General features: G+C 42.4%; 1 protein-coding gene across 4 annotated transcripts in view; it reads left to right on the top strand.

Moving 5' to 3' along the window:
• LOC115469273 (synaptobrevin homolog YKT6-B) overlaps positions 1-24,415 on the top strand; it is a 43,785-nt gene that overhangs the window by 7,599 nt on the left and 11,771 nt on the right. For all 4 annotated transcript variants that reach the window (XM_030201759.1, XM_030201757.1, XM_030201758.1 and 1 more), the window contains exons 3-5: positions 9,848-9,930; positions 18,166-18,266; positions 19,685-19,789. In XM_030201759.1, the coding sequence (XP_030057619.1) occupies positions 9,848-9,930; positions 18,166-18,266; positions 19,685-19,789 (289 nt within the window). The remainder of the gene's footprint in view (positions 1-9,847; positions 9,931-18,165; positions 18,267-19,684; positions 19,790-24,415) is intronic.

Below are 24,415 nucleotides of genomic sequence, written 5' to 3'. Positions count from 1 at the left end.
GTTCCCTAATCTAGTATTTTTGGAAAGAGTAAAAGTGTGATTCATGTCTACCCGTTCCACTCCACTCATTATTTTATAGAGCTCTATCATATGTCACCTCAGACGTCTTTTCTCCAAGCTAAAGAGCCCTAGCTGCTTTAGCCTTTCCTCATAGGGGAAGTTGTCCCATCCTCTTATCATTTTCATCGCCCTTCTCTGTACCTTTTCTAATTCCACTATATCTTTTTTTGAGATTCGGTGACCAGGATTGCACACAATATTCGAGGTGTGGTCGCACCATGGAGCGAAACAAAGGCATTATAACATCCTCATTTTTGTTTTCCATTCCTTTTCTAATACCTAATGTACTATTTGCTTTCTTAGCTGCTTCCACGCACTGAGCAGAGGGTTTCAACGTATCGTCAACGATGACACATAGATACCTTTCCTGGTCGGTGACTCCTAATGTGGAACCTTGCACTATGCAGCTACTAGTAAAAAAAGGCCCATTTCTGACACACATGAAACGGGCACTAGCAAGGTTTTCTTCGGAGTGTGTATGTTTGAGAGTGAGAGTGAATGTGCGAGTGTGTGTGTGTGAGAATGAGAGTGTGTGCAAGTGCATGTGTGAGAGAGAGTGTGTTTCACACATACAGTGTGTGTGAGACGCACACTCTCTGAGAGACGGAGTGTATGAGACCAAGAGAGTGTGTGAGTGAATGTGATACAGTGTGAGAGAGAGAAAGGCATTGACCGTGAAAGAGAGAGAGAGAGAGTGTGTGTGTGTGTGACAGAGATACCTCCCCCCCCCCCTCTCTGGTGTCAGCCTCCCCCTCTCTCTCTCTCTGGTGTCTGAGCGTTACTGTGCAGGACGCTGAGCTCTGGCTGTGCTTCAAGGAACTGACCAATCCTATTTAATAGAATGCACCTCCAACATTCTGAAGCCGAGAAACCTCGTGTGGTTGGTCACTTCTGCTTGTGACGAACCCGGAAGTACGTGATGTCAATTCAGGACATGGATACAGAGCAGGAATGCTTCAGCCATGCAGTCAACTTCAGAATGTTGGAGGTGCGTTTTATTATATGGGATAGTTCAGGTTCCTCTTTCCCACATGCTTCACTTTGCAATTGCTTACATTAAACATCATCTGCTATTTGGATGCCCAATCTCATAAGGTCCTCTTTTCATTTTTCACAATCCTCTTGCGATTTAACAACTTTGAATAACTGTGTTTTGTCAGCAACTTTAAGTACCTCACTAGTTGCTCTAATTTCTAGATTTGTTGCTGATTTGTTGTTATTGTACTGATTTGTTATTTGTATTGTTTTTGCTATTATGTATGTTGTGTTGTAGTGGGGAGGAGTATTTCTCTTATAGTGGGCGACTCATTTGTTTCGTTACCTCATTACATCTGACATATATAATTTTAATGTGTCCCGTTTAATAGAATCCATGTCACAATTATTGACTAGTTGGCAGGCTTTGCCTCTAGGACTACATGGAAGAATACGTTTGTTATCTGGAGAAGCATCTACTGAGAATGGAAACATCCTTCAGACTCATCTTAGGTTGTTTATGCTCCAGATACTTCCTCTTAAGTTGCATCTGAAGGATGTTTCCATTCTCAGTAGATGCTTCTTGTTTTTGCTGGGGTGGATGGAAGCCTTGGCTGCCCTTGTCTTATTTAATAGAAATATGGAAAGATGGGTGGTATGGGTCTGCCAGACCTATATAAATATAATCAAGCTTTTGGGGGACTGGCTTTTAAATCGAGAGGATTACACACCTCTTAGGTTAGAAAGAGAATTTTTTCAACCCTGGCATTTTAACTTTCTGCTACAGGTCCCTCAAAGGGAGTTTCCCTCTGAACTGAAAGGCAGTATTATATTACAGCCACTATGAGATTTATGGAAGGCCCTTTCAAAATTGTGGGATGTCTTTCCATACATCTCTACCTTCTTACTTATACAAGGCAATGCCCAGTTTAGCCCAGGTTCTGACAGTCGCACATTTTTTGAGATGGGAGTCCTTGGGCATTTCACAGTTGGAACATGTACTCAATTCAGATGGATCATTGATACCACTGGAGGAGTTGGGGGACGGATTGTCTACTCATTTGGCGGACAGTTTTTCATATTACCAGTTGTCATTATGTTCACACTTTAGATAGAGCAGCGTTGGCAGCTGATCATAGAGGCAAGGTGAGGTTTCTATTCACATTAGATCAACGAGACCGCCTCTCGATTTCTTCGCTGCACAACGCTTTACTAAACATTTCTCTTGTCAAAGCTCTTGCAAAGGTCCAGGCTTGATGGGTGGCTGATTTGCTCAGGCCACCAGACTCTGTAAATCTGGTGACTTTGGTAGCTCGTGTTCCCCACTTAACAAATGCGGCAGATACTACTAGAATGTCAGTTTAAAATATATCAAGCTTATATTTCTCAATCACAATTATTTCTTATGGGCGGCATTGATACTCCCTCGTGTCTGAAGTACTCATCTCAGTAAAATTCATATTTCTATGCGTTGTGGAATTGTCCAGTGCTAACTTTTGGTCTGGACTGGTCCTATATCTGGAGAGGATGCTGAAATCTGCTATTCCACTCTCGACAATGGGTTTTTTTTACTGGACAAGTATGAAACATTCCCCCTTCAGAGGAGAGGAAGCTGAAGCTTTCTTCATAAAGTAGCTTTATTGTGCAAAAAATCAATTTTCAAGGTTTGGACTGACTCTGATACACCTTCTTTTTTGGGAATGGCAGAGTATGTTTCATCAGCTTATGCTCTTGGAGCGAAGAGAGTTGGGAGCATCTGTGAGATGTAAAAGAGCTTTCTTGGTAGTTTGGGAACTATATATTTTCTCCCTTGCCACGAGCGCGCATAGTTTTATTTTAAATACTTTATAATACCTTAGGAGTAATGGATTCCGGTTTAGAGAGTGTGGTGGTGTTTTTTTTTGGGGGGAGGGGGAAATAGACCAGTATAATAATGTGTATAACCAATTGATCGAATAATGTATTGTCTACTTGTTCGTTTACTGACGACTTAATTCTAATTATAAGATTTGACAATAATAGGTTGGGGGAGGGAATAATGTTTTAAAAATTTGATGACTGACCATATTCATGTGTTTTTGCTGTATACACTTTGATGTTTGACGCTTTGCATACCAAGACTGTTATATGTATTTCATGTAATTGATCATCAATTTAAAAAAAAAAAAAAAAGTTGAACTATATGTATGTTGAGTTGTTACCCGTCTTGGATATAAGGTAGGATATAAATAAGCATAAACATCTTGCCACAAGAAACTATACAGCATTCCACCAGTCAACATATTTTGATTCCTTATGATCTGTTCAACTGGGCAGACAAAAACATAATGATTCTTTTTGTTTCTTCTGCTGATGTTGATTTTGCTAATTAAATGTTGGAAAATTGATTTGCAACTGCAAAAACAATACCTGGCACAAGAAGCCACCACAGCCTCATCCCAAGAGTGAGCTCAAAATTGGCAGTACCTGCAGATGATGCAGCAACAACAACAACAGTGAAAGAAGAGAGTGGCATTTTCTGTACAACAACTTGTGTGGTCAGTATGTTGCTGTTATGACAGAGGTTGGTATTTGGGAACCATCTTGGAACTTTCTCAAGAAAATGCAGATAATATTGGTTAACTTTATGCAGTTGAAGGGTCCTACGTGGTCACTTTTCTGGTCAAGCAGCAGCTTATGACTGTTCATGATTTGACTGCAATTGGACATCAGTACCACCTAAACAAGGGAGATAAAACAATTTTAAACTTTACACAGCTTTTGAAGCTGAGCAGTTTAAATAACTCGTACTGGGCTCTTGATGCAGTTGCTCATGTTCAGAATTTAGAATTCTTGCGATTATTTTTGTTTGGTTCGTAGGCCTCAGTTAGGCTATGCGAACCTTATGCATCCAAAAAGGTGTGAGCAGTGTATCTCTAGAGAATGACATGAGGATAAAGTTTGTCCCCGTCCCTGTGGGCTCTGTCCTCATCTGCACAAGCTGCAGGCATTTATGACTTTATATAAATCTTTTTATTAAAGTATAAAAAAGAACAATGTTTTGTGCAACTGTTTATAAATCACAAATAGAAAACAACAAGCAACTATAATAGCCCCTTGCCTCGCTACCCTTCCAATCCAAACAATAACAGACTTCTACTACCCCAAGGAACCCTCATCTATTCTGTTAAAATGTCCAGGGGTACAAAATACAACCCGCTCTGTATGCCCTAGTAGGGGAGAAATATGCCCTATGAAGTACTGTTATGATTTTTTAATCTGTGACTGAATGTCATCAACAATCTCAAGATTCAGACTAGCTCTATTGTCTTCCACAGTCCTTCACATAATAGAAAATGTTCTCTCAGAAGATGTGCTAGTAGCAGGAATGCACATAATCCCCTGTGCAAGTTTGCTAGTTTGGGCCAGCACTTTTGCTTGGTTTTTCCCCCCCCAAAAAATCAAAATATCATTGTCTGTATCGCTCAACCGTTAAATAACTGTCCAGTTCATTAACAGTAGCCTTTAAGGGAGGCATTTTTCCATAAAAGTCGCTCATGAAGCTAACATCCATTTTCATCCTTTTCAAGAGGGGCTGTACCACAGATGACGCTTTCTGTGGATTGTGGAGGATCCTGAGTTATTGATGATGATGGACTCGAGCCTTCCATTTCAATCTTTTGGTACAGACTTAAAGATTCAGTTAACTGTACTTTTGGATTGTCTTTCAGATGTAGGTGTAGTAGATGAACAGGAAAATAAGGGTCAATTAAGTGTTGGAAATGCTCCTTCATGCCAGCAAGAATTAATGAATCTGCTGCAGTAACAGTAAGATGCTTGAGCAACTAGGCACAAGATTGAAGGATGTTGCAGGTGGTAGGTGTCTGATCAGCAGGCAAGAAACAAATGAAATGTAACTGCTTCATTTAAATCCAAAAGCAGCTTCTACAGTGTTTTTATTATTGAATTCAGTTGCCATTTGTCTTCAGATGTGGTAAGTTTTTACATATTGATATTAGCATTTTATAGATGTTTTTCCATCTAGTTGAAACAGCCTGTTTAAGTGTAGTCTCAAGCTTTTAGAGAGTGACACGGGGACAAAGATTGCCCCTGTCCTCGTGGGCTGTATCCCAGTCCCCATGTTTAACCATGTGTCCTCTGTCCCCATGTCACTTTCCAATATCCCACTACAGCTCCACTACCTCAGCTAGGTCTGGGGGACTCAAAAACCAGAAAACGCCATACTTGTCCCAATCAATTCATTTTATACCTACGGATCATTTCAAGGGCACATGTTCAGCTTGCTGCAAGGGGATAATCACTTCAGCGAATCCCAGGATAAGGAGATCGTGCTTGTCCTGTGCAATTCATTATAGACCCCTGGATCATTTGAGGAGAACACTTTCAGCTTCCTGCAAGCAGTGTTATTCAGAATGTTAAAACACAAACCTGAGGATGATCAATTTGGTGTTCTCACAAAAAGTGTGTAAGTTTCAAAAAGAAATGGTTGATAGATCATATAGTTGAGACTGATATGCCAAACCTGACTTTAGGTCTTTACATGTGACTCGGAGACATTTTTTAATACCTTGGAAACAGGCAATGTTGCCTGTGGAATATGCTTGAAAGCAGAAGTTAATGAAGTGGGTGGGGTTCAGGCAAAAAGTAGAGAGAATGGAAAATGGATTATCTGAAATGTCATGTCAGTCATCAAACGGACACTCTGGAAAAGCTTTGAAATCTGAACCAAGGACTTCTGAGTTTCAAGTGGTTCTGTCAATAGATTTTTTTCAAAACGGGAAAGAATTTGTACTATGGAGCAAATCAACTGTTGATGAGGTAAAGGTTTAAATTGAGAATGTCCTAGCTGTTGAGCTAAATTCATCCATGTCTGTGTAGGAAATACATGATTGTTTATTTTTCCAACTTTTCAGTTATCCAGTATCCTTTTGGTTAATTGTTACTCTTCTGTACACAGCTTTTTCTGTGTATATTCAGCTGCACTGCCAGTCAAGTCACTGACGTGTCTTACATGTTTTCTGAGCAAACTAACCTCTCTGTCTGTCCAGACGGTAATACAGTCCTTCATTGCACCAGTTGATTACCCCCTACCTGAACACCTGCTGAGAACTGAACATAAGACACAGCAGTGAATATGATCCAAAACTCTGCACTACTTGTTTACTGAACTGGTATATGAGATCTGCAAATAGAAATATCTCTATTTGTATGCTCTTGTGGGGCCTGAATAGTTAAGACACACCATTTCAATAAATACATGTTCCAGTGCATTTCTCAATGAATTACCATATTGTGTGATAGGTTATAGTGCTCACAGGGAAATGTAACCGAATGGGAACTATGTTCTCTAATACCTACAGTATTTTGATTTCTGTGATTCTCTTAACAAAAGCAAAGATTGCAGTTGAGTTTTAAAGCATCAGTATAGCCTAAAGAGACTCTCCTTATAACACTGGACCAAAGAAGGAAACAAGTGTTATGTTATCATTGCTGGGCAGACAATTCCTGTTGTATTCGATAGCATCCTTGGCCTGTGAGTTCATGGATCTCCAGGCTCTTAGATTGTGGTGCATTTGGCACTTTGCATAAGGGATAATGCAGGAAGCTTCAGGAAAAATGAGAACATAGCACCAAAGCTGAGCCCTGTTATAAACCTGGTCCTGCATGTGGTGTGGTGTTTTCTCTTTTTTTTTTTTTTTTTTTTTTTTTTTTTTTTGAGATTTCTTTTCTTGATATTCTAGCCCAGTGATGGCAAACCTTTCAGAGACCGAGTGCCCAAACAGCAACCCAAAATCTATTTATTTATCGCGAAGTGCCGGTACTCATTATGGATGGGGTCACCACATATGACTTCACCCCTATGATAGCCACACCCCCTTACACCAGCCATGGCGCATTCAATTCAAGCTTCTCCTTCTTACCTACAAATGCACTCAGTCTGCTGCCCCTCACTATCTTTCTACCCTCATCTCCCCTTACGTTCCCGCCCGTAACCTCCGTTCACAGGATAAATCCCTCCTCTCAGTACCCTTCTCCACCACCGCCAACTCCAGGCTCCGCTCATTCTGCCTCGCCTCACCCTATGCTTGGAACAACCTTCCTGAACCCTTACGCCAAGCCCCCTCCCTGCCCGTCTTCAAGTCTTTGCTTAAAGCCCACCTCTTCAATGCTGCGTTCGGCACCTAACCCTTACTGTTCAGTGAATCCAGACTGCCCTAATTTGACTGCCCCTATCGGACTGACCGTTCACTTGTCTATTAGATTGTAAGCTCTTTGAGCAGGGACTGTCTCTCTTTGTTAAATTGTACAGCGCTGCGTAACCCTAGTAGCACTCTAGAAATGTTAAGTAGTAGTAGTAGTATAAACAGACATCATTGAAAATATTATACTAGTATAGGAGAGAAAAAAATATGATTTTCTTTCATTATAAATCATTTCTGTAAGTTGTTACAGCTCCAGTATACCCAGTGCAAAATAAGACAGCAGATGTAAATTCTCAAATTGGACATATTCGAAACACTAAAATGAAAATAAAATTATTTTTTCTACCTTTGTTGTCTGGTGATTTTTGTTTTTCTATCCATATTGGTCCTAGTCGCTGATTCTGCTGCTCTCTATCTGTTCTCTTAACTCCGTTTCCAGGGCTTCCTTTCCATTTATTTCTTTACTTTCCTCCTTTCTTCTTCATTTCTTGCCCTCCATCCATGTCCAGCAACCCTCCTCTCCCCTCCAGCCACAAATGTCCAGCCTCCCACCCACCCAGCACCAGGCCTCCCTCGCACCCAAGCAGCAGGCCACCCATCCAGGCCTCCCACCCGGCAGCAGGCCTCCCACCCGGCACCAGCCCGCCCGACCTCCATCCCTCCCTCAGAGCACGAAATTTAAAAGTCTTCCCTTGTCCGAGTTAAGGCGGCGTCAGCAGTAGCAGTGAAAAGCATGTTGCTGGTTCAGCGCGGCTTCATCCTTCCGTCTCTCAAACTCTGGTCCCGCCCTAACAGGAAATGAGGTGCCGGGTGGGAGGGAGGGAGGAAGGAATGCTTGACACCGGGTGGGTGGGAGGGAGGGCTGGAACGGGCTGAGGCGACTGGCGGCGCACGTGCCAACAGAGAGGGCATAGGTTCGCCATCACTGTTCTAGCCCAAAGCTTCACTTTATGATTTTAGAGAGCGTTCTATTAATGAATGCTGTAGCATGACACATTAGGCCAGGGCTGTGTGAGTCACTGTCTCTCCATGACACAGAGGGTGACATTTTTAATGCCAAGAAAACTGATATGAAAGTATCATTCAGTTATCTTGTAAAGGTGTGGATCTGTGTATGTGCAAGTGTGCATGCGCATGTTTTTCTTTAGATGCGTATCCTTTAACTCTTGTTGAAATTCTTAAGACATTTATCTTTTACTAATAGAAAACAGATTTTTCTAAATGCAATGACATAGGTATTGGGATATTTCTAAAACTGAGGAACCTTGACCCTTTGCTATGAAAATAGCAAATCTTAGTGATTTTTTTACCAGTTAACTACATGGATTTGGTTTGCCATAGTGAGTGCTGCAAGACAGATGTGATCAGACTAAGATAACTTCTGTGTTATAAAACATCACAGCAAAGCAACGTGGTATAATTGCCCTCTGTTGCATAAGATGAGCTCTTTGAGATCAGAAGACATGTCTTTTGAAGGAGAATATAAAATGTGAAAGAAATCTGGTCTCTTAAATTCAAGGGTTAAGAAGCCTCGCACTTCAATTTTACCTGTTAAATTTTCCTGCACATGTAAATAACTATTTTAAAATGCAGTGGTTTATGTGTAGAATTATTGTGGAATGTGTAAATTCAAAGGGGATGTGGTCTGGGGCCAAAAAAAAGTACATGTATTTCCCATTTTACAATAGGAGTGTATGTATGTATATATATATATTTTTTTAATGCCCTATTGGTGTTCATACCTACTTGGCACACTCATAAATGTTAGCTACCTGCTCATTCAGCCTTGGAGTCTCAGTGATTGAGGGGGCAGATGTGTTTCTCTGTTACCTAATAGAACCTCAGAAATTGAAAGAGCTGTTTTGTTTAGTTCCTTAATTGACTTCTGTTGTATTTCTGTGAAATGTAGCACTTACTCTTGTAATTGGCACTTTCCTTTGCAGCAAGATGCTGCTCCTGCTATATGTGCAGTAAATACAAGTGTGTTTTATGCCCTTGTATCTATTCTACAGCAGAGCCTTTTGTCAAATAATTGGGGGATGTTTCCCAACTTCTATGTAGGTGTCCTAGGCAAAAGATCCAGTGAAAATTTGCTTCCTGATAAAAGGTGCATATTGGTGAAAAATAAACCAGTTTGTTGGTAAGCTGCCTTAAGCTCTTGGTTGTGGTGGTGTCTAGAAATCAGAGTAGGATAAGAGCCTGAACTTATCTCCATGATGAATATGTGTCAGGCTGTTTCTGGTTTAGCTAAAAAAAACAAAACCATCCAAAAAAACAAAAGAAACCCAGCTAGCTGTGAACCAGGAAGCCAGTTTTCCGTTCTAGGATAGTAATAGGAGTATCAGCTTAGAGGGGATAAGCTTTTTATAAATCATACACTTAAGTGTGTTATAAGGATATGCATTTTTCCGCACGTGTACAATAGAAAGGTCAGTTACTGTTTACATACATGAGGTCACACTAGTTTGTACATGAAGTAATAGCTAGGCTGTTCAATCAGTTCAGCAATCTGATTGGTGGGGCACTTTTTTCTGCTGGGCTAGGATTGGTGTAATAAAAGCTGATCTGAGAAGGCATAAGAACTAAACCATAACATGTTGTCTTTGCAGTATTCAAGAGTTTATGACTTTCACAAGTCAGCTAATAGTGGAACGTTCAGAGAAAGGGAGCAGAGCTTCTGTGAAAGAACAAGGTGAGAGAAATCCAGAAGGGAAAATAAAGAACGGTGTAACTCAAGTGATTGTGTTCTGTGACTGCCAAGTTCTCTGCTGAGCATGCTGGCTGGATTGTTGACCACCTGAAAAGAGGTGATCCTGCTGTCATAATTCCATGGGGAGAATAAGTCGAAATTTATATTGCATACAAAATATTTTATTTATTTATAATCTTTCATTTTACAAGGGTCACTTGCAAACAGTAATACAGAGATGACTGTAGTCTATCTAATACAATACATAAAAAGAAATAAAGGCAAGACTATGTTTTAGCCACAGTCAATCGCTTTCTTAGACCATAAAAAGAAGAAAAAAACAAGGGGGGAAGAAAGCTTTATAAATGAGGAGATATTTACATAATAACACCAGTTTAAGGAAAATGGCCTGGCCAGTTCACATACTTTTAATCTTAATCAGAAATCTTATTCTCTAATCCTCTTGATTATCTGGAATCTTTTTACTATCTAAAAATACTTGAAGCTGATCCAGTTCAAAAAAGACATATTTTATCCCTAAGAACTTTATCAGGCATTTACATGGATATACTGAAGAAAATGTTGCTCCCAGATTTTTCGTTTCTTCTCTCAGAGCCAAAAATCTTTCTTCTATCCTGCATTGATTTCATGACGTCATGGAAGAGCCAAATCCTTTGTCCACAAAATTTTTTTAGAGAGTTTTTGAAGTATAATTTTATAATCGAATTTACATCTTACTCAAATACTAAAGACACAATTAAAGTTCTTCGCTGAGTGTCAGAAAGAGAGTTTTCTAATAAAGCTGATATATTCAATGGTTCAGTTGGTATATTTTCCATTTTTGAAGATTCTGTTCCAGTTAATGGCCGCAATGGCAAATAATATATGTTATTCACCGGAGGAATAGCTGAATTTGGATAAGCTAACACATCTGTTAGGTATTTTCTAAATAGTTCCATTTGATTTATACCTTCCACCACATGAAAATTGAGGATTCTTAAGTTTAATTGTCTATTAAAGTTTTCCAATTGTTCAATTTTTCTGTTAATGGTAATTTTATCTTTTATCAGTACTTCCTCTGTACTTTTAATTTCTTTTATATCTTGTTGAATTTGCATAATGTGGTTCTTAGATTCTTGCTTAGTATTTTCCAAAGATTAAGAAATCAACTTTACTCACAATTGCTGACGTGTCTTGGGCTGTTTTTGTTACCATTTTAGTCAGATCTTGTAAAGACTTCCAAATACCCTCGAGGTTAATCTCCGTGGGAGCTAATTGCTCCTTGTTCTCTCTCCCTGCTCGCTGGGTTTGTGTACTGCCCAATGGAGTCCTGATTTCTTCGACTTCCCAGTCATTCAGGGCCCCTGCATTTCTCCCAGCGTAAGCAGGACATGGAGGAGGATTAAGTTCAGGAAGCGACAAAGATGTTTCAATTGCCCGGAGAGCCGAATCTCCTCCTTCGGCTCTCAGCAAGGGCTCAATCACTCCAGCTGCTTGTGAACTTGCCATTGTGTATCTATCCACTGCTGAATCGGGGAAGATGTTCTGACCAACAGCAGTTGGCCTTTCAACAGTCCCTTTCTCTTCGTATGAGGCATGAAGAACAACGATTTGCAAGCAAACAGCAGACGATTTGAGAGACAACCCAAACAGTCAGATTGCCATCTTGGCTTCTCCCCCCTTGCATACGAAATATTAATTGAACCGAGCAACTTTATCATTAAGCCGTAACATAAGAACTTATTCCATCCTCGATATTTCATCTAGCATTCCAGTACAATCTGTGCTTACCAAAATTACTGAGGAGTCAAGTGCATTTGAGCCATGACTGGGTCAGGTCTTCAAGACTATGCATAATGAATGGTCATAAGATATTTGCATACATTCAGTTTACAGAGTATTTGAATACTTTGTTTTCTGAAACCCAGATCAGTGTGTAGCTTCTGAGGACTGAAAAAGCATGCATATAGACTAAATTCCTTATAGCTTGCGGACAGGTTGGCGATGTTGAGCTTGTCAGCTCAAAGGTAGGTACATTTATGGAGCCAGAAGAGCTTGGCGTTACAGGTTAACATTTAGTGCCACAGGGCTTCTTTAACAAAAATTAACCTTGCCTACTCTTAATTGTCCTCCTGTTTTCATCTTTTGAGTGGTCTACTGACTTTTGATAAATTTGGTGATCTTTGTGTCACGGTCAGCGCCGTGGCCCCACACCCCATCTCACTGCTCTGGGGGTCGGTTCCTGTTGCTGCTTCAGTCTCCGGAGGTGCCGGGCCATCAGCATACAGCCGCCATTGCTCTGAGGACTCCTCCAGCTTAGAACACTGCTCCCTTCATGCGGTCCCAGCAGATGTCAGCTACCTAGGGTGCGTACGCACATAGTCATGGAAATTTAAAGAGCCGGAGGCAAGAAGCCGGTATGAGTGCCCGGAGGTGACATCACTGATTGGAGATCTATTTAAGGAGTTTGTGCATCCTCTCAAATTGCCTTCACAGTGGGTTTTCCTGCTCAGTGTGTTCCCATCTCCAGGTAGTGATCTGTCAGACCTCCCCCCAAGGCTTTTTTCAGAGCCACCCACAGGTTCTCTTCCTGCTGAGCCTGTCTCTTAGGGTTTCCCTTGGTTGTCCCAGGGTGTCTCGCCTGCTGTTTGTCGGGGACACTAAGCCTCTACATTCCCCACTGTAGTCCAAGAGCTCACCAACCTAGAATTATGACACTTTTTATATTATGTCTTTCTTTCATTCTTTCTCTTAAAAAAAAAAAAAAAGTAATTTCTACTGTGGAATGTTATGTAAACAGTATCTTAGAGCTCTTGAATGCATTAACACAGCATTTCACAGTGCTTAGCCAAACTTTATATAACCTGTTTATCCCTTCATCAATATTTCCATCTCCTGTTCCCACCTGAATTTTACACTCTTAACAGACTATTGTTGGGGTTACCCTGCTCCACACCTTCACAGAATGGGGTACTGATTTCCTATCATCACAACTCTTCTGCAAACATTAGGGTTCCTATAGGGTTTCCAATGACTTCAGATATTGCACATTAATATCATAATATTGTGTTTCCATAAAATATATATATGTATATATATTTAATTCTGTTTAGCTCTTGTATCTGTCTTGGTGGTACTTTTCTTTTCCATGCTGCTGTGATTTTATATCTCCTAGCTAAAGACTTTGTAAAGTTAGTTGATTGTCTTCTGCCTCTTTCATATTTATTGGCATTCTTTATATAGGTTTCAATCACTGGGCAGTATCACCACATATAAAAGAACATGTTCATTCTGTTTGGAAATGCACTTTTAGTCACACCTGGCGTTTTCTGTTTAGCACTTTTTATTAAAGTTTTCTTTAATTGGACTCGAAGATGTACAACACGCCTGATTAGTAATCTCCTTTCATCGTCCTACCCCCTAGTCTAGCTCCTAGATCATGCTTCTAGGCTGTCTTATAGTTACTTAACTATCTCTTTTCCCTTTAAAATACTATAGAGGTTAAGAGAGAATCCCTTTTTATTGCTCCTTTGTTACATACAGCTTCTCAGATTCTATGAGGCATGCCCTTGAGTTCAGATGTTCTGATTTTTCATATGTTGTGCCTTATTCGTAAGTACCCATAAAAGTCTGATACAAGGAGTTAATCTTTTCCTGTAATTGTTGAAAAATGAATATTTCCACCTTACTATGGCATTGATATATATATATTTAGGATCCTCTATAAAAAAATGTGTGTAAGGGACTACCGAGTATAACTTAAATCTTATACAACTTCGAAAGAATCCTCTTCAGATGAGTATGTATCAATTTTTTAATCAATCTTATCAAGTCATTGATTTTTATCAATTTTACTGTCAGTTTTACTAAAAACGGGAGGAAAAGCCTGAACTGACTCCTACTTGGCTACAGAGCCGATCAATTCTGGGAGTTCACGCAGTCATCATTGGCTAAAAAACCTCCCCAAAATGTATTTATTTTATATATAAAGTCCAAACAAGCATTTTACTTAGCTTTTTGAGATATACTGACGACTCGTATCTCCATATATCTCTGTTCCCCCGCCAACAATGGCCAAAGTTTCTCAACCTTCGTCAGGGCCTGTGGAACATAAGCTCACTCCACTCCTTGGCTGTTTAACTTGGTTTCTCGATCATGGAATCCCTCTGGTACATGATCGATAAAACAAACCTGCAATGATGAAAAAGCATGTCTATGTTCTAAATAGTGTTCTACAATAGGTGCCTCTCTTCTTTGTCTTTTAAGGCAGCTCTTGTTTCCTATCAAATGTACACGCAAAGACAGAGTAGTCTCGCCTACATAGATCTTTAAACAGGGACAAATAATCAAGTAGATGAAGGGCCCTGTTTACTAAGGCACGTTAGCTTTTTTTAACGTGCCTACAATTAGTGCCCGCGTTAACCATGTAGGCACCTATAGGGATATTATAGCCGTGCACATGGTTAATGCGTGTTAAAAATTGTAACACGGCTTAGTAAACATGCCCATAGTCTGAGAGACAGGTGGTATTATATTTCAAAAAATATTTCTTCCCCCATAAGAGGATGTGTAAACTGTGTCCAATTCAAATGTGTTAGAACAAAGCTGACATTGGAAACACTTTAAATATTGTCCTTTAAAAACAATTTTCTGACTTGTTCTCAAAATGTCTGACGGACTGACCAGTTTTTTTAAATAGGTTTGCTTTCATTTGAAATTTCCAAAGTCGCATATCAGTAAAAGCTGGAATGTTAGACAGAATACTCCAATGTTTTTATTTTTTTTTTAAGGAGCTTTAGAACTTTACCAATTCCAGATGTGTATTTCAGAGCACAAGTCATACAATTCTCAGAATCTTGTCTGCACTTCTTCTCAAAAAGCAAATCTCGATTAAGAAATTGCGCACGTGTGTATGCCTCATGTATCGCTTGCCTGGGATAACCTCTATGTCCCAAGCGAGATTTAAACATTTTTGATTAGTTCTTAAACTCTGTTGTTTCCATACAGAACTTCCAGAATCTCAAAAATTTAGAAAAAGGGAGGCTTCTTTTTAAATTGAATATTCTGTGGAGTTTTAACAAAATTTTGTATTAAAGGGGGTTTTATGCCGATGAAGAGATTTGACCCTAAGTCCTTTCTACCTAGTAAGTGTTTGTCAGGTGGAGGTAGGGGTGCTGAGGCTTTTTCCCTTTCTTACTTTTTGTACTCCACAGGAATATAGTGTTGAAATAGTACTTTGCATATTGCACAAGATAACTTACAGAATGCTTTAGGCCATGCTTGGGTGTTGACAGTTACAACTTTAGGCACATCAGTGCAGACATAATGGAATCTTGGCACCCAGATGCCATTCTGTTTAACATTTTTATATTACACCTTATCTACAGTTGTGGATTCCAATAAAATATAAAATCAGACATAAACAAAACATAATATCCTATACAACCTGTTCCTATAGACATCATCAAACATAGAATCTTTTTCATCCTGTTCCCACTGACATCATCTGCAAATAACTGACAACGGTATAACAAACTGTTCAGACTGAGACAGGGTTGAAACGACACAGACTTTAAAGAGGTTTTTTTTTTTTTTTTAATTCTACAAGTGTCTTTAAGACTCTCACATGGCTAAGTAAGGCATTATGGAATTGGGGCACCTAAATCTTGGTGCTAGTTTATAGAATTGTCAGCAGTGGTACTTCCCTTACCAAGCTCTTTAATGGCTTGAGTGCCTCCTATATTCACATCACCTGTTTTGTGGAGGGGCTTTTCATTCCTCTCAAACTTGTTTAGGGACCCATGGGAGGAATGAAAGGGGGTTGGGCCCTACATAGTGCTGCTCCAGTTGTAGCCATCTATTTACATGTGGGTTCCCTCACCTTTCCATCAATTTTAGTTGGATAAAAATAGGTGCAGGTGATTCTTGTGCTTCAGTTGCTGCTGCTTTTTACTGCCTTAACCTGTCTAATAGTTAAGCCAACCATGATTCCATGTGCTGGTCATCCGGACAGTTTACTTAACTTCATGCCGACATCTAGCACACATTGAGTGTACATTCCTTTAGGTCCCCAGCTCTCGCAGCCTAGCCTTCCTCACTTATCACAAAGACTTCCAAAATCCCTCCTCTTGCTGATACTTTTATGAAGTTCCATCGTTTTTAGAAGTGCTTTCGGGTCATACCACAAATATACTTGTCAATATATTCCTTAAACATTAATGCCTCTTTAACTGAGCATCGTGGTTATATTAGAGGAAACATTTGATAACTGTTATTTTATTTTACTGCCCTCTAAGAATTAACACCATACTTAGCTCTTTTCACATTGCAGTATGAACAGGTTTGGATAAGTTTCTGGAGGAAAAGTCCATAATTTATTGAGATAGACATGGGGAAAGCCACTGCTTGTCCCTGGGATCAGTAGCATGAATCTTGCTGCTATTTGGGATTCTGTCAGGTACTTTTGACCTGAATTGGCCACTGTTGGAAGCAGGATACTGGACTAGATGGACCATTGGTCTGACCCCGGTATGGCTATTCTTATGTTCTCCCCTCCCTTTTTTCCTGCCCCCTTCCCCCATGGACATTGAAAAAAACGATCTACAAAAAAAAAAAACAGTCTACAAATGCCACAGACATTTGTAGATTCTGTAAGAGAGCATTAATGGTTACTCATCTTGTGGCTGGCTGCAAAGGTCTGATGGCAGAATTTTTATTCAGAAAGGCACAACAAGGTGGACATCTCATTCATTGGAAACATCGTAAACATTATAACATCGCTGTAACAGAAAAGCATTGGGATAATGACCCTTAGAGAACTGTGAAAAATGAAGAGGTTTTGATCACTTGGATCATCATCTCAACAGATAAAAAGCTGAATGCAAGAAAATTGGATATAATGGTAAGAGAAAATACAGAACGGCATTAATCATAGAGGTGTCGGTCCAGAGCAGTTTACTCTGTAAATTGCATTGACAGAGAAGGTCCTCAAGTACCAAGGAAATGAGGCAAAAAGATACAAAAATATTTCCCATTGTTTTGGGCGTCTCAGGCTTCATCAAAAAGAATTTCTAAACACACTTGGATAAGTTGCCTGTAGATGTTACATCTTATGAACTTCAAAGAGAAATTCTCTTTGGGGTGATGCAAGTTTTACAGCGAGCACTAGCAGTGAATTTGAGTTCCTAAGATTATACGCCACATGGCCTGACTTAGGAGTGAGGTTCATTCCTGTCACATGCACAACACTAACCCATTTGAAGAAATTGCCCCCAAGAGAAAACATTGACACTTTTACATCTTATCACATTTATGTAGAGAACACCATCAGAAAATGCCATCCTCTCTTATATACATTAACTTTTAATTTCTGTGATTTACAGGATGTTAGTTCACATGGCGAGCTTCTAGATTCTTGTTTACCTTGTGTTTGATATATTTTTGGTTTGACTTGCAGAGACTCCTATTATATAACAGTTTTCAGCCATGCTTTTATTTCTGTATGTCAGGCATTCCCAAGACCGTTGATGAGTTAAAACTATGGGCTAGTCGTAAACTGCCAAGCATTGAAGCTTTGAAATATTTCCTGAACCTACCCATTCATAAAGTTAGCATTGGACTAGTGCCAGCTGTGGTACATTCTAGAGCTCGGACTGTCTTTTTTCCTGAACTCAAAATGAACAACTCTCTTGATGTCCTCTGCAGCTGTAACATAGCTGTAACATTCATTGCTGGATTCAGGCCATGCTACAGAAATGGCTGGAAGAGAAATGAGCAGAGGGGACTACCAAATATATCTTCACTTCTCACTAAGCCAGACCTCCTCTCCCCTTCACCTTCTGGACATTTGATTGTCTTGTGTTGGGGAGGTACATTGGCATTCTTCGCTCACAGATTATTTAATACTTTGTTGTTTCTACGCATCCTGTGCAGACAAAAAAGCAGGACCCAGTATACAGTCAGTCATACCTTAAGACTTCACTGGTCCAAACCCATTTATGCTAGATTGGTAAACCAATAACCCTTCTTTTCTACCCTTCTAAAGCAAATGGCAGCATGCACTTATTCAAAGAAAACTACTTTCACTGCTGATTTAATCTAAGGGTAATAAGAATATTCTGTGATACTTAGTAGCTGTTCATTACAGCAGGAGAGTGATAAAAATGCTACCTGTCTCTCTTATGCTCAACTACTTACAGAATGAATGAACCAACTCGCATGTGTTGCTCTTTCCCTCAGAATATCTGTGCCATGTTTACGTTCGGAATGACTCGCTGGCCGGGGTGGTCATTGCAGACAATGAGTACCCGTCCCGTGTCTGCTTCACCCTGCTGGACAAGGTATGAACTGAGAATTGGACAACACAATTCAGGGCTTTATTTTTGTACATAAGCAAACTGTTACCACCTGTGGTTACTTGACAGGCAGTGGGGTTTCAGACCTGATGTTTCCAGAGTGGACATAGGTTAGAAAGAGACACTGGCTCTAATTTCAAGACAGAAGAAAAACTCACTAATTCTACCCATACCTAGAATTCTTTGGCATGAAGTGACTTGGAGGCTAAGGAAATGTGTATTAATTGACAAGGTCTCCAGGAAAACACTGGTAAACTCTGGACAGAGTATTGCTAGGCCAGTGCCTCTGTTTTGCTCTCTCCTCTTCAGACACCATGGAGAAAACAGGGAGGGAGGGCCTGACAATGGGAGTAGAGCAATTGTTTTCAGGTATGTTGTATGTGCTTCAGTCTTGCCCTCTCCCATCCTGTCCTGGGCTCATCCCTTCCCCTTCTTTACTCAATCCCCTGTCAATAGGCAGCATGTAGGGACAGTCAGGAAGGGAGAGAGACTGGAAAAGGTATAGCCACAGTAGTCTGCAGCTGTCTGATTCAGGTCCTTGGATTCAGCTGAGGACAGAGTGGGAGGGGATGAAAGACATCAGCTCCAGAGCACAAGTCGGGAAGCTGTGAGTGATGGAGGAGGAGAGCGCTAGGATTGAGTCTTGAGGAGGGAAGGGAGAGAAAAATACAATCCTGGTTTTGGTGCTGGATGAGAGCCCACCTATGTGTAAAGAGCAAGATCACAGACACTGGAGGAGTGGCCTAGTGGTTAGAGCAGAGGACAGAGAACCACCTACACCCCTTGTGACCTTAAGCAGGTCACCTCCTTTAGTTTACCTCAGATAGAAATGGGGCCTTGTCTAATTACTGTGCATTAAGGCAAATGTACATCATTTAAAGCAAGGCATGTTATTAGTGGGGCCCATTTTACTAACTGTACATAAGTCACATTAATGTAAGTAGGACTGGTGTTAACATGCTGGGGCCCAGGGCAGAAACTTGGGAGGGGGCCTCAAAGCCCACCACAGGCTGTATCTCCTTCAGCTGAGATTACCCTCAGGGTAACCACCCTGAGCATGCAGGCTCAGGGTGGTTACCTTGTTTGCACCTCCTCCCTACCCCCCCCCCCCCCCCCCCCAAATACTAACCCTGAGTGGAAGTTAGCCCACAGTAGTATATAAGGTCCTTAGATTGTCAGCCTTCTGAAGCAGAGAGCAATTGTATCTGAAATGATTCATCTTGCTTTCAGGTTTGAAAGGTGAATTATTAGACCTAAACTCCAAATATAGTGCTATTCTTCCAAAAAGGACCTCAACACACTTAATTTTGTACTGTAGAAGCATGCTTGTAGTCACCACTTGCATGGGAATGTGCTAGGGGCATTGCATTACATTTAACATTTGTAGTTCATTGGTATCACAGGTACTGGATGAGTTCTCCAAGGTTGTGGACAGGATAGACTGGCCTTCAGGATCCCCGGACACCATTACCTACACTGCACTTGATGGCTACCTCAGCAGATACCAGGTTCAGTAACTTAATTTCTTCAGCTGGGGCAGCTGAATGCACTTCTATTCTTTGTAGGCCAACTAAATGTTAGAAATTTTGCTGATGTAGCCTAGAAAGCTTAATGGAATTGAGCCAAATTTGGCATGGAATAGAAAAACCAGGGAAAAGACACATTGAAATGGGCCAGGTTAGACTAGGGATTCTAGAGAAAAAGTCCCTTAAAATACTACTACTAATAATAATAATAATTATCATTTCTATAGCACTGCTAGACGTACACAGCACTGTACAGTGAATATGTAAGAGACAGCCCCTGCTCGACAGAGCTTACAATCTAATCAAGTCACACAAACAGGACAGATAAGGGGTAAGGGAATTACTTAAGGTGGGAATCATAAAACAGACATGGGTACTGAACAAGTGAATAGGAGTTAAAAGCAGCCTCAAAAAGGTGGACTTTTAGCCTAGATTTGAAGTCAGCCAGAGCTGGAGCTTGATGTACTGATTCAGGAAGTCTATTCCAGGCGTAAGGTGCAGCAAGATAAAAGGAACTGAGTCTGGCAGTGGAGGCGAAGGGTACAGATGATAGATTTACCCAATGAACAGAGTTCCCGGGATGAAATGTAGGGAGAGAGAAGAGTGGAGAGGTATTGAGGAGCTGCAGAGTGAATGCATTTGTAAGTCAAAAAGAGGAGTTTGCATTGTATGCGGAAATGGATAGGGAGCCAATGAAGTGACTTGAGGAGAGGGCTAATATGAGCATAGTGACACTGGCAGAATAGTTGTGCAGCAGAATTTTGAACAGATTGAAGGGGGGAGAGAGATGGTTGCTTGGGAGACCTGTGAGACTGGCAGAATAGTTGTGCAGCAGAATTTTGAACAGATTGAAGGGGGGAGAGAGATGGTTGCTTGGGAGACCTGTGAGACTGGCAGAATAGTTGTGCAGCAGAATTTTGAACGGATTGAAGGGGGGAGAGAGATGGTTGCTTGGGAGACCTGTGAGAAGCAATTTGCAGTAGTCTAAGTGAGAGGTGATAAGAGTGTGGATAAGGGTTTTCATAGTGTGCTCAGAAAGGAAGGGACAAATTTTGGTGGTGATACAGAGAAAGAAATGACAGATTTTAGCAGTCTGTTGGATATGTGCAGAGAAAGAAAGAGAGTAGTCAAAAGATGACCCCTAAGGTTATGAGTTGATGAGACGGAGAGGATTAGAGTGTTATCCACAGAGATAGAGAGTGGGGGAAGAGGACAGGTGGGTTTAAGGGAAAGGTGATAAGCTCATTTTTGGCCATGTTTAGTTTCAGATGTTGGTGAGACATCCAGGCAGCGGTGTGAGACAGGCAGGCAGACTTTGGCCTTGATTCCTGCTGAAGTTTCTGGTGTAGAGAGGTAGATCTGGGAGTCATCAGTGTAAAGGTGATACTGAAAACCATGGAAGGAGATCACAGAGCACCAAGGGAAGAAGTCTAGATGGAGAAAAGATGAAGTCCCAAAACAGAGCCCTGAGGTACACCAACTGATAGTGGGATAGGAGGAACTACCAGACCATACACTAAAAATGCGATGGGGGAGAGAAGAAGAAAACCAAGAAAGAACAGAGCTCCGAAATCCAAGTGAGGACAACGTAGCAAGGAGTAGGTGATGATCAACAGTGTCAAAAAGATCAAGAAGGATGAGGATAAAATAGAGACCTTTGGATCTTGCCGAGAATAGGTCATTGGAGACTTTAGCAAGGACTGTTTCAGTTGAGTGTAGAGGGTGAAAGCCATATTGAAGTGGATCAAGAATAGCTTGAGATGAAAGAAAGTCAAGACAATGGTGGTGAACAGCAGTTTCAAGTATCTTGGATAGGAAAGGGAGGAGGGAGTTAGGGGCGATAATTGGAAGGGCAGGTAGGGTCCAGTGACGGTTTTCTTGAGGCATGGTGTATCTGTGGCATGTTTGAAGTCATCAGGAAGAGTTGCAGTGGAAAGTAAGAGATTGAGGATATGACAGTAGGAGATAGTGCTGAGTAGATGGGTGGCATGTGCATCTCCAGCACTTCAGTGTTTATCTTCAGTGATCTTTGGTGCAAATCCTGGACTGGGGTTCTGGGTCTCTTGCCCTTCCCCCCTCTCCCCCCTGCTCTACTCAGCTGCTTCAGTGCTGAAGGAAAAAAGAGAAGAAAGGAGGAAAAGAGGAAAGAAGATTCAGAAAGTCTCCTGGGTGGGCACAGTGTGTCTTTCCTGGTTGAGTACCAGTTACTGGCATTTAGCTTAATCACTCTAGTCCTACGCTAGTGGCTTGTAATTCAACTTCCATATCATCATGCTGATCAATCCTTAGACTGGTGGGTTGTGTCCATCTACCAGCAGGTGGAGATAGAGAGCAAACTTTTGCCTCCCTATATGTGGTCATGTGCTGCCGGAAACTCCCCAGTATGTTCTCTATCTCAGCAGGTGGTGGTCACACACAGCAGCAGCTCTGGCTAGGACTCCAAGCCTAATTTTTAGGTTTTGTTGAGTGCCTGGGGTTGAGGGCTCTTCTTGAGCAAGTGCAAACCTGGTGGCGCCAGGTCCCTCCTTTTCTCCCCCCTCCCGCTGGCTCCGTTAAAAAAAAAAAAAAATTTTTTGAACGTCCTTAAAGGCGTTTATTTCGACGTTTATTTAAACGTTTATTGCAGCTACTCACTGGGACACCAGGTCGTTACAGCTCGGAGCGGAAAGCAGGTAATTTTTACCTTTTTATAGCGGGCAGGGGGTTCCCCGATTGATCTCCACGTGGCCTATGGCGTCGGAGGGCGAGGGCGCAAAGAGTCGCTCCCCGGATCGCTTGTGCGCTTCTAGAGGGGATGCGGGGGTCTTAAAGTCTGATTCGCCCTTGTTGGGTGACAGTTTCGTGACCGATGAGTGTCCCGGTCCTTCCTCCGGTGTGGCGGTTTTTCCCGCCATAAATGCCCATTCCCCGCTGCTCGCCTCCGCCATCTTGGCCGGCCACGCGGCTCGGACGGCTTCTTCTTGGGCCGCCCTTGAGGTGGGAGACGTTAATGCCATGAACGCCCTTAATTTGGGCGACGGCACAAAAGCGGCTAAACTTAAGCGCCGTTCTTCCCGCGTGGCTCCTTCGCGGAGTGTCGCGCCGGACGCCATTTTGGATGCGCAGCATGTCTTTCCCCCGCTCTTGCGAGCGCCGGTTGAGAGTGCGTCTAGGGCTGTAGCCCAGGCTGCGGAAGTGCACAGTCTGGGGGGTTTCTCCCCCGAGTTTGTTTTGCTGCTGCATCAGGCCTTCCTTATGCAAAACGCTGCCCCTGCTCCCTCGTCTGGTAAAGAGGCTGAGGCCCCCGGAGGTAAACGCCCTCGGGTTGATTCCCAGGCCTTGGAGGACTTTGTCTCCTCCGATGTAGATGAGGGCAGCGTTTCTGAGTTCTCCCAACGGTCCTTTGCGGATTCCTTGGAGGAGACGGATCCCCGCTCGGATGGAGCGGATGACCCCTCTGCAGCACGGCTCTTTAGCTCAGAGGATTTGCCCAACCTGTTAGTGCAGGCCATGGGCATTTTGAAGATTTCCTCTCCGGAGGACGTCTCTCCCTCAGCCCCTGTTGGTTCTGCCATTATGCTGGGGACGAAGCGCCCGCCTAGAACCTTCCACGTGCATGATGCTATGCACACCTTAATTTCGGCTCAGTGGGATGTCCCGGAAGCGAGCCTTAAAGTGGCTAGGGCTATGTCCCGCCTCTATCCTTTGCCTGAAAGTGAACGTGAGGCCTATCTGTGGCCTACCGTGGATTCTTTAATCACTGCGGTGACTAAGAAAACGGCGTTGCCGGTGGAAGGTGGCACGGCCCTAAAGGACGCCCAAGACAGAAGATTGGAGGCGGCCTTAAGGTCGTCCTTTGAGGCGGCTGCTTTAAGTTTGCAGGCCTCAGTTTGCGGCTCCTATGTGGCCAGGGCGTGCCTGACTATGGTGCAGCGGGCTTCCCCCTCGGATCATTCCTTGAGGGCTGATTGGCCGGCCCTGGAATCGGGCTTGGCCTATTTGGCAGACTTGCTGTATGATGTCTTGAGGGCCTCAGCCAAAGGCATGGCTCAGACAATCTCTGCGCGGCGGTGGCTTTGGCTGAAGCATTGGTCTGCTGACCACGCCTCTAAATCCCGCCTGGCTAAATTGCCTTTTAAAGGCAAGCTGCTCTTTGGGGTCGAGCTGGACAAAATCGTGACCGATCTCGGCACGTCTAAGGGCAAGAAGTTACCAGAGGTCAGGACTCGGGCTAGTACTCGCCCCGGTACCTCCAGAGGACGGTTTCAGGAAGCCCGTCGGTACCGCCCGGGCAGGTCGGGCTCTTCTGCCTCCTCTTCCTTCAAGAGGAACTTCTCCCCCAAGCAGCATTCCTTTTGCAGAGACCGCCGTCCCGGAGGTGCTCCCTCCGGTCCTCCCCCAGGGTCTCGTCCACCCCCCAGTGCAGATTGGAGGACGGCTGTCCTCGTTTCTGGGCGAGTGGACCACAATAACTTCAGACGCTTGGGTGCTGGAAGTCATCAGAGACGGCTACAAGCTAGAGTTCTGCCGACCCTTAAGAGACGGGTTTGTACTCTCTCCCTGCAAGTCTCCGGTCAAAGCTGTGGCAGTGCAGCAGACCTTGGACAATCTGATCCGCCTGGGTGCGGT

The sequence above is a fragment of the Microcaecilia unicolor genome, chromosome 4 (assembly GCF_901765095.1).
Source record: "Microcaecilia unicolor chromosome 4, aMicUni1.1, whole genome shotgun sequence".
Classification (NCBI taxonomy): Eukaryota; Metazoa; Chordata; class Amphibia; order Gymnophiona; family Siphonopidae; genus Microcaecilia; species Microcaecilia unicolor.
Note: the sequence above shows the minus strand (reverse complement) of the source record. Positions and strands in the feature narration are given on the sequence as shown.